This window comes from Peromyscus leucopus, chromosome 4 (genome assembly GCF_004664715.2).
Source record: "Peromyscus leucopus breed LL Stock chromosome 4, UCI_PerLeu_2.1, whole genome shotgun sequence".
NCBI lineage: Eukaryota > Metazoa > Chordata > Mammalia > Rodentia > Cricetidae > Peromyscus > Peromyscus leucopus.
The window spans coordinates 62,280,663-62,296,147 of NC_051066.1; the positions used below are offsets into that span (position 1 = coordinate 62,280,663).

At 38.8% G+C, this 15,485-nt stretch overlaps 1 protein-coding gene across 1 annotated transcript; it reads right to left on the reverse strand.

Moving 5' to 3' along the window:
* Window positions 1-5,845: 5,845 nt before the first annotated feature.
* On the reverse strand, window positions 5,846-6,805 carry LOC114710110 (olfactory receptor 1044-like). Its single transcript, XM_028894193.1, has one exon. It carries the CDS (start codon window positions 6,803-6,805, stop codon window positions 5,846-5,848), a length of 960 nt encoding a protein of 319 aa, XP_028750026.1.
* Between the last annotated feature and the right edge of the window lie 8,680 nt (window positions 6,806-15,485).

Below are 15,485 nucleotides of genomic sequence, written 5' to 3' on the forward strand. Positions count from 1 at the left end.
TAGCATTGTCACCTACAATGTTTTGGTTTAAAGATCATTATGATCTTCAATTTTAAAACACTTATTTTGACACTAATATAAAAACCTATCCATTGAACTTACTTGGAAAACATGAGTTTCTGTTTCTTCTGCACGTAATATTTGGGCAGCAAAAAACTATGGGCTTTTTATCAGTGACACTATCCCAAAGGATCTACTTAGAAAAATGATGTAAGAAAGATTATCAAGAAAAATTATAGTCTATGCCCCATGGACACTCCAAAGCAGGTGAGAGATAATTAATATAAACCATTGGTTTGTAGAAACCACAGCTTTTAAACTCTATTTTATCATATCATTACTCTAATATTCTGATTTTGTAGTTGTCTTTTTTTTCTGATTTTCATTGTTACATTGTTTCTGTTGCTTAGTAATAATGATTTTATTTATCTTTGTTAAAATAAAAGAGAAGAATTAGTCCTTTGTTTTATTTGGTTTTTGGTTTTTCTTTCAAATTTGGTCTTGACTTTGGGGGGATGTTACAAGGGCAGAGGACAGATATGAGGAGATGGGGAGATAAATGGGATTGGAGTGCATGTTGTGAAATCCACAAAGAATCAATAAAAGTATAAAACAATGAAAAACATTACAAATAAAGTAAAACAAAATAAAATAGTTTTGGGCTGGAGAGATGGCTCAGCGATTAAGAACACTGGCTGTTCTTCCAGAGGTCCTGAGTTCAATTCCCAGCAACCACATGGTGGCTCACAACCATCCGTAAGGAGATCCGGTGCCCTCTTCTGGCCTGCAAGGATACATGCCTACATTACACTGTATAATAAATAAATAAATAAATCTTTAAAATAAAATAAAATAAAATAGTTATGTAGAACAACAACAAAAAATTACCTTGTGATAATTCTTAAAATTTACATATGGTTTGGAAGAACTAAGTTCCAAGAATCTAGGTCAGAGGATTGTAAAACATAATGTTCTGTGTTTATTTGCAGTTTTAAAATATTCAACAAGTATATGTTTCTTATTCTAGACTTTTGGTTTCTGATATTGATTTACTTCCTTAACTATATGATCTAAAGCATTATGTTTTAGATTATTTTATTGGTCAACTCATGGAAACTCCATGGAAAGAACACGCTTTTAATGTATTAGGGACAATAATCTTTGAATGGACTGAATTTTTTCCTGAAGATCATGTGTTAAATGTTTCACCACTAATAAAATAGTAGCTTGGTTATCCTATACTTTACTTCTAATATCCACTCATGAGTGAGAACATACCATGTTTGTCTTTCTGGGTCTGGGTTATCTCAGTCAGAATGATTTTTTTCTAGTTCCATCCATTTGCCTGCAAATTTCATGATGTCATTGTTTTTTCTTTATCTATTCTTTAGTTGAAGAGCATCTAGATTGTTTCCAAATTCTGGCTATTGCTAATAATGCTTCTAGGAACATAGCTGATCAAGTGTCCTTGTGGTATAATTGAGCATCCTTTGGGTATATGCCCAAGATTGGTATCTCACGAGAGATTGATCCCAATTTTCTGAGAAACTGCCATATTGATGTCCAAAGTGGCTGTACAAGTTTGCACAACCACCAGCAGTGGAGGAATGTTCCCCTTACTCCACATCCTTTCAACATAGGCTATCATTAGCATTTTTTATCTTAGCCATTCTGACAGGTGTAAGATAGTGTCTCAGAGTCATTTTAATTTGCATTTCCCTGGTGACTAAGGATAAATCCAAATGTGGGAGAGGAGGAGGGAGGATAGAGGAATGGGAAGTTGAGGGAGAGTGGATTGGGTAGGGTTGGTGAGTGTAGCTGAAGTTTACTCCAGTCCTGCACAGCCCGACAGACCCTGCAACCACTTATAAAATAATCACTCAGAAACTTATGTTAATTAGAACTGTTTGGCCATTTGCTCAGGCCTGCCATTGACTAGCTCTTATACTTAAATTAACCCATAATTCTTATTTATGTTTAGCCACGTGGCTTGGTACCTTTTCTCAGTTCTGCCTTCACATCTTGCTTCCTCTGTATCTGGCTGATGACTCCTGACTCAGCCTTCCTGTTCCCAGAATTCTCCTCTCTGCTTGTCCTACCTATACTTCTACTTCCTGCCTGGCTACTGTCCAATCAGCACTTTATCAATAACCAATCAGAGCAACACATTCACAGCCTACAGAGTGATATCCACAGCAGGTGAGTGTGTGTTGTGGGATGGGGGCAGAACATGGAGGAGGTCAGAGTAATGAAAGAGACCTCTTGATAGGGGGCATTTGGGGATTAGGGAGAAAACTGGTGCCAGGAAAACTCCTAGCACAAGTAGTAAGGGTGCCTGAACTTGCCATATACTGTAATCTGACTGGTGACTACCCTGATTATTATCAGAAATACTCTATCCAGTAACTGATAGAAGCACATGCAGAGACCCACAACCAAGTACTAGGCTGAGCTCTGGGAGTCTTGTTGAAGAAAGGGAGGAGGGATTGTACTAGCCAGGGGGCTTCTGACAGGGAACCCACAGAGACAGCTGACCTGAGCTTGTGGGAGCTCATGGACTCGGGACCAACAGTTAGAGAACCTCCATGAGACAGAGCTAGGCCCTCTTAATGTGTATGACAGTTGTGAAGCTTGGTGTCTTTGTATGGCTCCTAGCAGTGAGGTGAGGACCTGGTCCTGGTGCTTGGCTAGCATTTTGGAACTCCCCATGCTGAATTACCTTGTCCAGCCTTAATGCAAGGGGAGAAGCTAGGTGTGCCATGCTCTCTTCAAGCCCATGGGAGACCTGCCCCTTTCTTAATGGAGACCTATGAGGAGTGCAAGGGGAGGGGCTAAATTGGAAGTGTGGGGGTGGGGGGCATGACCGGGAGGAGAGGAGGGAGGGAAAACAGTGGTTGCCATATAAGATAAGTAGAAAAAAGTTAAAAAAATAAAATTTAAAAATATATATAAAGGTAGACACAAAGCTGGTAGAGAGTGAAAAGGAGAGTGGTAGATATTGAAAGAGTTAGGTGGAAGATGCAGAGGTAAATATGATTAAAATTAATAAAATATTTTAAATTAATGACAAACACTTGAAACACAGCATTTAGTACTTTGAGAACCAATATATGTTCAGAAATAACATAAAAATGTTCATTTCAGAAAAAAACTGCATCAATTGTCTTTCCCAGAGTTTAATGCTTCAAACTAAAAGACCAAACTACCAGGCAAGATATAGCCACTGATTCGGTAGTAAAACAACTGTTAACCATTCACTCTTGGATTTCAAACACACCTTACAAGAGGGAATCTGTAGCCAGCCGCTCAGACCCAAGTAAACACACAGAGGCTTACATTAATTAAAATTGCTTGGTTATTAGCTCAGGCCTACCACTGACTCGCTCTTATGTTAACATCTATATGTTGCCACGTGTTCCATGGCTTTACCTATATGTCATTACATGCTATTGCCTGAACAGTAGGTTGGCATCTCCTGATTCAGCCTTCCTTTTTCAGAATTCTCCTTGTCTGCTTATCCTGCTTATACTTGCTGGCTGGCTACTGGCCAATCACTTATTAACCAATCAGAGCAACACATTCACAGCATACAGAGTGATGTCCACAGCAGGGAATCCATGCCTGGTACTGTCTAACCTGAATAAAACAAAACCTCATGTCAGAGGATGTCATTGGCCCAAGAAACAACAGATATACTACATTTCTTTTCTTTCTTTCTTTCTTTCTTCTTTTTTTTTTTTTTTTTTTTTTTTTTTTTTTTTTTTTTTTTTTTTTTTTTTTTTTTTTTTTTTTTTTTTTTTTTTTTCTTTTTTTTTTTTTTTTTTTTTTTTTTTTTTTTTTTTTTTTTTTTTTTTTTTTTTCTTTCTTTCTTTCTTTCTTCTTTTTTTTTTTTGAGACAGGGTTTCTCTGTGTAGTTTTGGTGCCTGTCCTGTATCTCAATCTATAGACCAGGCTGGCTTTGAAGCTCCACCTGGTTCTGCCTCCTTACTGCTGGAATTAAAGGTATGCATCACCACTGCCCGGCCTACAAATTATAATGCTGATTTGCCTTCTGAATGTTTATCTTAATATCTACAGACAAATACTGCTTCCATTCTTACTTAAAGAAATGTCTCTTTGCAATGAATTGTAGCAAAGCAATGACACATCACTGCTAAGGATGCTGAGGGTAGGGAAGACTGAGTGCTAAGCAGGCATTTATACTTCTATAGCTAAGGATCAGGGATCATGAGCAAGGGAGTAGAAAGTACTTAAGGTGGAAGACAAGGATGTAGATGTAACCAACTATCTTATTAAATAAGAAACACAGAACCAATGTAAAGAAGAAAGCCAAGAGGTCAGAGCTCAGAGCTAAAACCTTACCCTTTTTCCTGCGGTGGTTCTACCTCTCTGAAAGAGACCTACTTCCTGTGTGTTTGTCTTTATATAGTCTTTCTTTTCTGCCTTCTCATTGGTTGTAAACCCAAACACATGACTGCCTTGTCACTGCCTGTATGTACAGCCCTCCAGGTCTTAAAGGTTTGTGTATCCAATGCTGGCTATATCCCTGAACACACAGGGACTTACCGAGCTCTGCCTACCAAGTGCTGGGATTATAAGTATATGCCACCACTGCCCTGCTTTCCTATGGCTTGCTAATAGCTCTGACTCCTGGGCAACTTTATTTATTAACATACAAATAAAATCACATTTCAGTACAAATAAAATACCACCATACAAGGAAGAAAAGCAAGATAAATTTATTGGTTGTCTGTAAGAGACACAGTTTATCTTAAAACCAAAAACATTTTGGATGTAGACAGGTGGAGTATGTGTCCCTGAAATCTACCTGCAGGAGGGGAATGGAGTCATTATTTTAAAGTTAGGGGAAAAATATGATGAAGAAAGGGCACAGAAGAAATTTGAAAAATTTAAAAAGCCCTGATATGATATTATAAGGCAAACCCCAAAACGCCACTGAGTTCATTTTCTATTGGCTATCTACATCCGGGAATGTGGCCTACCACGAAGAGTGGTTTGTTTCCCCATTGGGATTCCCTCGGAGAAAAATAATCTTTCATTCCCAAGTAGTTATCAATTGGAGACAGCTTCTGAGTTAGGGATGGGGACACGTGTCCACATTTTTTAAGCTCCAGGACCCCATCTGGTGCACACCCATGCAGGCCCTATACATACTGCTTCAGTCTTTATGAGTTGATATGTGTGCCAGCTCTCTTGTGTCTACCTTGATTACTTGGTATTTTCCATTCTCTCTGGCTCTAACAGTCTTCCTGCTTCCTCTTTTGTGGGGTTTCCTGAGTCCTGAAAGGAGGGCGTTGGTAAAGACATTTTTATTTTCACTTTTAAGTTTTTTTTTTTAAATAATTATTTTTCTTCACACTACAGGTTTTTTATGGCTTCTGGTTTTGTATTTATATGGGATTTCTGAGCATGCAAGAATAAGTGAGTCTCTGCATCTATATCTGTTTCTTGTGCCTTTACTTGGTCTCTTTCCCTTCTGTTTGTTCTAGTTCAATTTGTTTTTTTTTTCTTTCATATTATTGCATATCATTATTATCCCTTAATTGCCTGTTTGTTTTCTAATGAGGAACAGAAAGGAAGTGGATCCAGATGAAAGGGGAGGTGGAGAAGAACTGGGATGAGTTGAGGAAGAGGGAACTATAATCAGAATACACTGTGTGAGAAATAATTTATTTCAATCAAAAATATAAAGAAAAGAGAGACACAGAAATGTTTGATTTTATAATGAACAGATTTCCATTGAACACCAGTTAAGTATAAGACATTAAACTCATTTTACTAATATTGGGGGAAAAGACCAAGAGTGAAAGTCTGTTTATTAAAATCATTTTCTTAGTTCTCTTATCGCAGAAGTCTGATTTCTACTGTCTATGACTTTCTTCAGGGCATATTTCACATCCTTGTTCCTGAGGCTGTAGATCAAAGGGTTCAACATGGGGATGATGACTGTGTAGAAGACAGATGCCATCTTATCTGTATCAAGAGAGTGTTCAGAACTTGGCTGTAAGTACATAAAGATAAGAGTTCCATAAAAGATGCTCACAGCCATCATATGAGAACTACAGGTAGAAAAGGCTTTGCGTCTTCCTTCAGCTGAGCGCATCCTGAGAATGGCAGAAATAATGAACAAGTAGGAGACAGAAACAATCAGAACAGAAGAAATGAATGTGATTCCAGCACAGGTCAAAATAGACAGCTGTTTATAGTGAGTGTCAGAGCAAGTTAGCCTGAGAAGAGGCATGTCATCACAGTAGAAGTGATTGATGACATTGGAATGACAATAGCACAGGCGGAAGGTGAGAAGAGTGTGAACCAGTGCCATCAGGAAGCTATAGCTATAGGGCACAACTACAAGCTGAATGCAGATTCCGGGGGACATTGTGACCATATACAGCAGAGGATTACAAATGGCTACATATCTGTCATATGCCATGGAAGCCAGTAACAAGCACTCTGATACCATGAATGTGAGGAAGCAGCCTAACTGGGCAGCACACGCATTGAAGGATATGAAATTTTTGCTATACAGGAAATTCCCAAGCATCTTGGGTGTAATGACAGAAGAGTAGCAGAAGTCAACAAAAGCCAGGTTGCTGAGGAAGAAGTACATGGGCGTGTTGAGTCTTGCATCTGTTCTAATGACCAGAATCAGTCCCAGGTTGCCTATTGCTGTGAAAAGATAGATGGATATGAATACCACAAAGAGGGGCATCTTCAACTCCTGGCGATCTGTCAGGCCCAAAAGAATGAATTGTGTGACTTGGGTGCAGTTTGTCTGAGCCATTAGTCTTCAGGACATCTGTAGAAGTAGAGAAAAATCCAAATGATACATTTCCACTTTGCATAACACAAGTGGTATTTAGTACTTTACTATCTCCTAAAAAGAGATGTTTTTCTAGTCTTGGAAACCCAAATTGTATACAGGTTTTATTTCTATGGAACACACCAACATCACCATTTTTTTTCTTTTTTTCTTTCTTTTTATTGGTTTCTTAAAAGACAAGGGTCTTGCTATTTAGCCCATTCTAGTCCAAGCTCTGAATCTTTAGGCTGGTGTCATAAATCTTAACCATCAAGTGTCATCTCTAAAGCCTGAGAAAGAGAATGGTCAAAGGAAAGGACTATTTATTTCTATAACCTTATAATATCATCTGGAATAGCATTTATATTTGTTTTCCAAGGAATTTGTACATTTCTTTACAGATCAATTTACAAGTGATATCCTTTTTCATGGTTTTTAATGTCTTATTCTAAAAAGAATATTTGAGCTATGCTGTTAACATTATTTTCCTGTTATAGCTGAAGTTGAAAATCTCTGTCTTCCTTATCAATATTGCCTCAATTTTATAATTGAATTTTTGCATCTGAAAAGATGCTTTAAATTGTAGCTCCTCATTCAAAACATTATATGCTAAATGTTTGGTGATATTGTGTCCCCCAATACATTATGCACCTTAATAAACTTATCTGGGGTCAGAGAACAGAACAGCCACTAGACAGACATAGAGGCCAGAAAATGGTGGCACACACACCTTTAATCATAGCATTCTGGAGGTGGAGATCCATCCAGATCTCTGTGAGTTCAAAGCCACACTGGAAACAGCCAGGCATGGTGACACACAACTTTAATCACAGGAAGTGATGGCAGGAAGCAGAAAGGTATATAAGGCTTGAGAACCAGGAACTAGAGTCTGTTAAGCTTTTAGGCTTTTGAACAGCAGTTCATCTGAGATTCATATGGATGAGGACACAGAGGCTTCCAGTTTGAGGAAACGAGATCAGCTGAGGAACTGGTGAGGTGAGGTTAGCTGTGGCTGGTTCTGTTTCTCTGATCTTTCAGCATTCACCCTAATTCCCGGCTCCAGGGTTTGTTTTTATTAATAAGACCTTCTAACAATTTGTATTACAAAGACGTTATTAATTTCAGCAGAACGTAGACTCTGAAGGGAGCTCAGGGAAAGACACTGTAACCCAGACCAGAGATTAAAAGGTACCTTTCCGTGCTCGCTTCAGCAGCACATATACTAAAATGTACCTTTCCACTATGGCCTCTTTTCACTTTCACTTGTATTTCTTCCCTTTTAAGACTCAAAACACTGAGTTCCTCACATATAATATATTGTTGTTCAAATCTTAAATAGACCAGAGCCACGTACTTGGTTAAAAGTTGAAAGATCAGAGAAGCAGAACAAGCCACAGCCACCACCTATATTATCTCACCAGCTCTTGGAATCCTCTGACTGAAAGCCTCTGAGTCCTCACCCAAATGGGTCTCAGCTGAACTGCCTTAGTTCCTGTTTCCTCAGGCCTTATATACCTTTCTCTGCCCTGCCATCACTTCCTGTGATTAAAGGTTTATGTGCTTCCCAATACTGGGATTAAAGGTGTGTGCCACCACTGTCTGGCTCTGTTTCCAGTGTGGCCTTGAACTCACAGAGATGCAAATGGATCTTTGCCTCCTGAGTGACAGGATTAAGGGTGTGTGCCACCACTCTCTGACCTCTGTGTCTAATCTAGTGGCTGGCTCTGTCCTCTGATCCTCTGGCAAGCTTTATTGGGGTACACAATATATCACCACAATATATTTACATTTACATTTGTCAACTTATATGTGTATATAACAATAATAATTAAAGAATAAGGCAATTGATTTGAGATGAAGGGCTCATGGGAGGTTGTCAGAGGGAAGTGAGGGAGTGAAAAATGATGTAATTACAGTTCTCAGATAAGAAATTCTCAAAAAATGTATCATATACCTTTTACATTTCAAAGAGAATGTGATTTTTCATAATGTGCACTTGACATTTTTATATTCTTCATTTCATTCAAAATCACCAACACTAAATATATCTACTGATCCACTGTATGGATACAAACCTAATTTGGTTCCTTTCTGTTTGTTAATAATAACATGTCCTTTGTCTTATACATTTCCTTATATTTTTGTTTATAATATACAGTTTTCTTATCTACCAAAAATATGGGCATTGAAAGGAACAACAGTCATCACTTATCTATCAACTATATTGAAATATACCTTAGAACAGCATAGTTGAATTTTCCCTCTCTTGTTAAATACCTTCTTTTATGTTTTTCCTATAGAACCCTGGTAACACATCTATCTCACCTGTGCCTCTTACCCTCTCATTTGTACCCACACTTTTTCCTCGGTCAACTTTAGACACTTAACATTTGAGAGCAACAGTATTTCATTAATTTCCTAATATAACTGTTTCTGGATAATAGAGAAATGGAGGAAATGAAAATGAATTTTACTAAGAATATTTGAATAGTCTTCCCTGTACTTTTTAGGCATATTCTTTTCTTTGCAAAGTATTGTCTAGGGCTATATTAGTGACATTTGTCTATATAATTTTCAGTAAAAATCTATAGGTACTGCAAGGATAAGACAGTTTGCACATGGATTATATTCTGGTTAAATGTGAGCTTGATTTCCCCTAACTATTACTTATAAACTGGATTTGATGAGTTTATACTTACTATATTTCATATTACAACTTGTAACCATATATAAAAGGCCGAACCTACCAGAGAAAATACTCTTGACATTATCTGACAAAATGAATTCCAGTTATATTCCAAACCACTGTGTTGCATTGTACTTAAGTTTCATCTTCAAACACTATAGTAGTGTTCAATCTCACAGAGATACTCTTTCAACCTACCCAGGCAGGATGTTCTTCTTTGTCTCCTCATAGTGCATGCACAGAGAAGCTGGCTGCATGGCTTTGTTAGTGTCTCTGTCCCAGAGGCTCTTACTCCAGAGAATAAGAAAATGAGGCTATCAGAAAAATGAGAGTCTATACTCCTGTGGGAGATACATTCAAAAAAGTGCTTATATGTATATGAAGAATATTTCTATAGCATTGCCTTCAATATAGTGTTTTTACAGAGGGTCTGATAACTTCTTTCAAGGTGAAATAAATGACATTTCTTTTAAAATTATTAATAATTAATTAATTTTCCCAGCCCAATCACAGTTTCCCTTCCCTCCCTTCTGTCCTCCCTGTTTCTCTCCCCCAAACCTCCACACCCCTGCCCCACCCCTTGCATCCACTCCTCCTTTCTCTTCAGAAAAGTACAGTCCTCCCATGGATATCAGCCAGCCATGGCATATCAAGATGCAGTAAGACTAGGAACCTCTTCTCCTCTTAAGGCTGGACAAGGCAACCCAATAGGAGGATAGGGTCCCAAAAGCAGGCAACAGAGTCAGAGATAGCCCCTGATCCCTCTGTTAGGAATCAATCCCACAAGAAGATCAAGCTACACAGCTGTAACATATGTGCAGAGGGCCTAGGTCAGCCCCAGGCAAATTCTCTGGTTGTTAGTTCAGTATCTGTGAGCCCCTATGAGCCCAGGTTAGTAGATTCTGTTGGCTTTTTTGGTGGTGTCCTTGACCTCTCTGGATCCCATAATCCTTCCTACCCCCTCTTCCACAGGATTCTCTGGGGTTCACCTAATGCTTGGCTATGTGTTGTCACATCTGTTTTCCCCAATTACTGGGAGAAGCCTCTCTCATCACAAATGGGCTAGGCAACGATCTGTAGTATAGCAGAATGAGTATAGCATGAGTACATCATCTAATTCTTGGAAGAATTTATTGTCCACAACTCTTTTATGTGCAAAACATTTGGTAAATCCCTGGACAGACACACACACACACACTGAATTTCAATCATGCAGAATGAAATTTTGGTATGACCATAAAATGAACGGGACAGAAAGGCATTGTTTTTCTTTTTTTGGGGGGGGGGAGGAGGTGTTGAGACAGGGTTTCTCTGTGTAGTTTTGGTGCCTGTCCTGGATCTTGCTCTGTAGACCAGGTTGGCCCCGAACTCACAGAGATCCGCCTGGCTCTGCCTCCTGAGTGCTGGGATTTGCTGTGGGATGGTCTGTATGTCAAATCTGTTGCTCTGATTGGTCAATAAATAAACACTGTTTGGCCAGTGGCCAGGCAGGAGTAGGTGGGACAAGGAGAGAGGAGAATTCTGGGAAGCGGAAGATGGAGGCAGGGAGACACTGCCAGCTGCCGCCATGACCAGCAGCATGTGAAGACACCGGTAAGGCACCAGCACGTGGCAGGTATAGATTTATGGAAATGGATTAATTTAGATAAAAGAACAGTTAGCAGAAGCCTGCACGGCATACAGTTTGTAAGCATATAAGTCTCTGTGTTTACTTGGTTGGGTCTGAGCAGCTGTGGGACTGGCGGGTGACAAAGATTTGTCCTGACTGTGGGCAAGGCAGGAAAACTCTAGCTACAGGGATTAAAGGCGTGTACCACCTGGATGACATTGTTTTTCTTTATACTTCTCACCTTTTGTTTTATAGTATGATATAAAGTAAATATTAAATTACTAATAATTAATATATGTCATTTGATTGAGGGGTATGAAAAGTGCAAACTATAGTGGTTTATCTATAGCAACTATAGTTCATCTATTTATAGTTGCGAACCTATAAATTTTGTGTAGTGAGCACTGCATATATTTTATTTGATGGCCTTGTTTATATACGATATGAGGAAGAATAAGGGGGTAGGCAAAAGGACACGTGATGGAGGCTACAAGGGGGTGACTAGGGTAGCAGGGGTCAAGGGGGAGGGCAGGGAGGAGAGCCACAAAAGCACATGTTGTTAGAAAATGTCATAATGGTATCTAGCAAGATTAAAAAAAAAAACATCATAAAGCTTTGATATTTTGAATTCAAAGCTTCACATGTTGTAAGCAAATACATAAGTAAAAAGGCATGATTCAGTTTATGGTGTACCTTACAATTCTTCACAGTTGTATCTCATCACAAAATTTGTGACATTGTTTATATGACAAAAAATGTAGTAAAGATCAGGCTTTATCATATTGCTGCTCAAACTGATAAAAACAGTGAATTGTAACTTTATGTAAAATAGCATTATTAGTGAGTGGGTGCATACCTGAAAACATACTTCCCCTGAGGTCCTGATGTATGGGGAAGGAATACAGTTCCTGCTTTAGGACCAAGAAAATGCTTGGCAGAGCCAGCAATGGACTAGGGCCAGGGACTTGGTAGAGCTTTGACTTCAGATTCCAACTCTTCCTACCATAAGGGGCTATGGTTTTCAGTTCCAAGGTCACTAAGTGCTTGGTCTCTATATCCTTGAGATTGCAGAGTAACAGGCCAATGGAAAACACTCTGTTCTTGGACTGACCGGAGCTCTGAGTCTTGGAAATCCGCTATCTGGAGATGTAGCTTTAAGAGACAAAAAATGTTTCAGAGTCAAGGCTTTAGATACTTCTTACTGCACTGTACTTTTCCACTAGTTCACTGCACATGCTTACAATATTCTAAAATAGCCTGGCCCTCCACGCAGCCCTCTGCTGTCTCTATTTCTGCTCAGAGACAGCCACCATTCTATGCCTTTCTTCCATAAGTCTCTTGTGTGAGGTTTGTTGCCTGGTGTGACTTTGTGGTATTCCTTGGCTGCCAACTGCCAAGATGCGGTTGGACCCAGAAAACCCCGTACAGAGATATTATATGTTCCCCTTGTGCAACATTGTTTGTTTTGTGTGTGAAACCTTTTTTTGTTTTCCTTTTTTCTACTGCAAGTAGCACATAATAAGTTGTACTTCTTAATAAACGTGCTTGGCATAAGACAACAGTTTATGCAAGGTCTTCTGATCCCAGGTTTCCATCTTCCTTATCTTCTCATCTCCTAGCACTCCCACTTAGGATCCTGTCACTGAAGAATGACCTCTGGTCCATGTCACTTTTTTTTTTTTTATGATTTCATCATAAGAACCTAAAATAATACTTTGTACAAATAAATACAGAAGTAGCTTTGAAGTAGTTTAGGGTGAAAATGACCTAAGGGATATTGACTTTTTAAAGATGATTTTGTCTTTGAAAAGTATTTGTTTTTAATGTGTATGGATGTTTTGCCTGCATGTAGGTATATGTCCCACATGTGTGTAATAACCACTTTCAGAAGAAGGCATCAGATCCTCTGGAATTATAGTTACACATGATTTGAATCCCTGTTTGTGGTGGGAATTAAACCCAGGTCCTCAGGAAGAGCAGCAAGTTTTGTTAACTTCTTAGCTGCTTCTCTAGCCCTGAAGTAGTTTTTATTATGTAGATGACAAAATTAATCAACGACCAGTATTCACTCACCATGTTTCTATTAGATATAGCCGCTGAAATGTCATTCCTTTAAATTTTAGTTAACTCTTCATGGTCTATCAAAGAGAAAAGATTGTTATTAATTTTATTGCAATTATGAAATAGCATTAATGATCATTTACTAAATGTAAAATATTCATTTAACAATATTTTACTTGTTTTTATAATTTAACAGATTTTATTTTCTACGAAATTTCTATAAAAGTTTTCATAGTTTTGATTTGTTTTATTTTTCAGAAAAATGTGGGTTATAGGTAGGCTTTGAATTTGAGACATGAAATTTGAGGTGTGTTTCTATCTGTTGTGATGTCTTACTTGGTAAATAGAGTTGTTTGTTTTAAAATGTATGTTTTTGTTTGTTTTTATACCATAATGATGAAATTATCAGAATTAACTTTGGTACAATGGATGATATTTCAGAGAGTACAATAGATTTGACTCCTACACTAAGTAATCAACCAAGAGACATCTGTTCATACAACCATGTCACTGATTGGTAGAGTTGTAAAGTGGCCTGCCCAGGTTTATTAGTTAATTTCCTTTTGCTGTGATAAAACAGCATGATCAGAAGAGTCTTCAAGCAGGAACAAGTTACTTGGCCTTATGGCTCCAGAGGGGTTAGACTCCATCTTGGCAGGAATGTATGGCAGCAAAATGGCTACAGAATAGAAGCTGAGAGCTGATACTTCAAAGACAAACACAAAACAGAGAGAGCACACTAGAAGCAGCCCAAGGCTTTTAAAATCAAAGGCCTGTTTGACCATCCCATTCTCTTATGTTCTCATACCCCATCTCCCACCCTCTATTACCCTCTCACCCCTAGTTTACTCATGGAGATCCCAACTATTTCCCCTTCCCAAGGCGATTCATGCATCCCTCTACATAGCCAGACAGTCTAGCATGATCTGCTTAAGAGACCCCCCAGGCAGTAGGATCAGGATCCATCCCAGGTATATGAGCTGGCTTTTTGGAGCCCATTACCTGTGCTGGAACACCTTGCACAGCCTTGATGCAGGGGGAGGGGCTTGAACCAGCTTCAACTGAATGTACCAGGCTATGCTGACTCCCCATGAGAGGCCTTGCCTTGGAGGAGGTGGGAATGGGGCTTGGGTTGTGAGGGAAGGCTAGGTAGGGACAGCAGGAGGGAAGAGAGGGGGATCTGTGATTGGTATGTAAAATGAATAAAAAAATTCTTAATAAAAAAAATCAAAGGCATGACCCAGTAACTTACTTCCTCCAAACAGCCCCAAAAGCATCACTAACTGGGGACCAGTGTTCAAATGCCCAAGATTAGGGAGACATTCTGATTCAAACCACTCTGTCAGGGTATTGAGTCTATTGAATCCAGCATCCTGTATAAGCACAGAGAAGTTATTCTTTGTATTTTCCAGTGAACTCCAGTGCTGATTCAGATTAAGGGAGAATCTGTACTTACTCTAAAGTGTTTTTTTTTATATATTCTTATTTGAATGATTTAAGTTTGTAAAGTTTCCTTATCTGAATTCTAATTATCAGGCTCTTGAAACAAAAATGTATGTCTTCTCCCACAGGATGTGCTAAATTACAATGAGACATTGTTATTAATCTGTTATTCCCTTCTGAGTTATTATGTGTGAAAACTTCATGATAGGCAAATTAAATAAAGTTAATTATATTAAGTAATTTAGAGAGTTTATAACTTCAGAAAATTATAATGCCACTAATTAAATATATATTTGTTACAATTTCAAATCTGTTTATCTTGATAAAAGTAAACATCAGGTAAATCACTGAAAAATAAATAAAAATGCAAAATGATGTCCTGAAATAAAAATACATACCAACATAGCTAAGATGTTTGAACTCTGTGATTTTTCTTTTTTTGTCATTAAGAAATTTTCCATACCAACCATAAATCCCCCTCTCCTCCCTCTTCTCTCCCCCCAGCTTTCCCCCAAACCCACTCCCATGCCTACCTCCTCCAATGCAAGGCCTCCCTTGGGGAGTGAGAAGAGCCTGGTACATTCAGTTGAGACAGGTCCAAGCCCCTCCTGCTGCACCAAGGTTGTGTAAGGTGTCCCACCATAGGTACTGGCTCCAAAAAGCTTGCTCATACTCCAGGGGTAGATCCTGATCCCACTACCTGGGGGCCCTTTAAGCAGGTCAAGCTATACAACTCTCTTGCCTATGTGGAGGGCTAGTCCAGTCCCATAGATGCTCCACAGCTATTGGTCCACAGTTCATGAGTTCCCACTAGTTTGGTTTGGTTGTCTCTGTACATTTCCCCATCATAATCTTGATGCCTC

Coding starts and splice junctions, on each gene's coding strand:
- LOC114710110 (XM_028894193.1), bottom strand. CDS start 6,805: ATGGCTCAGACAAACTGCACCCAAGTCACACAATTCATTCTTTTGGGC.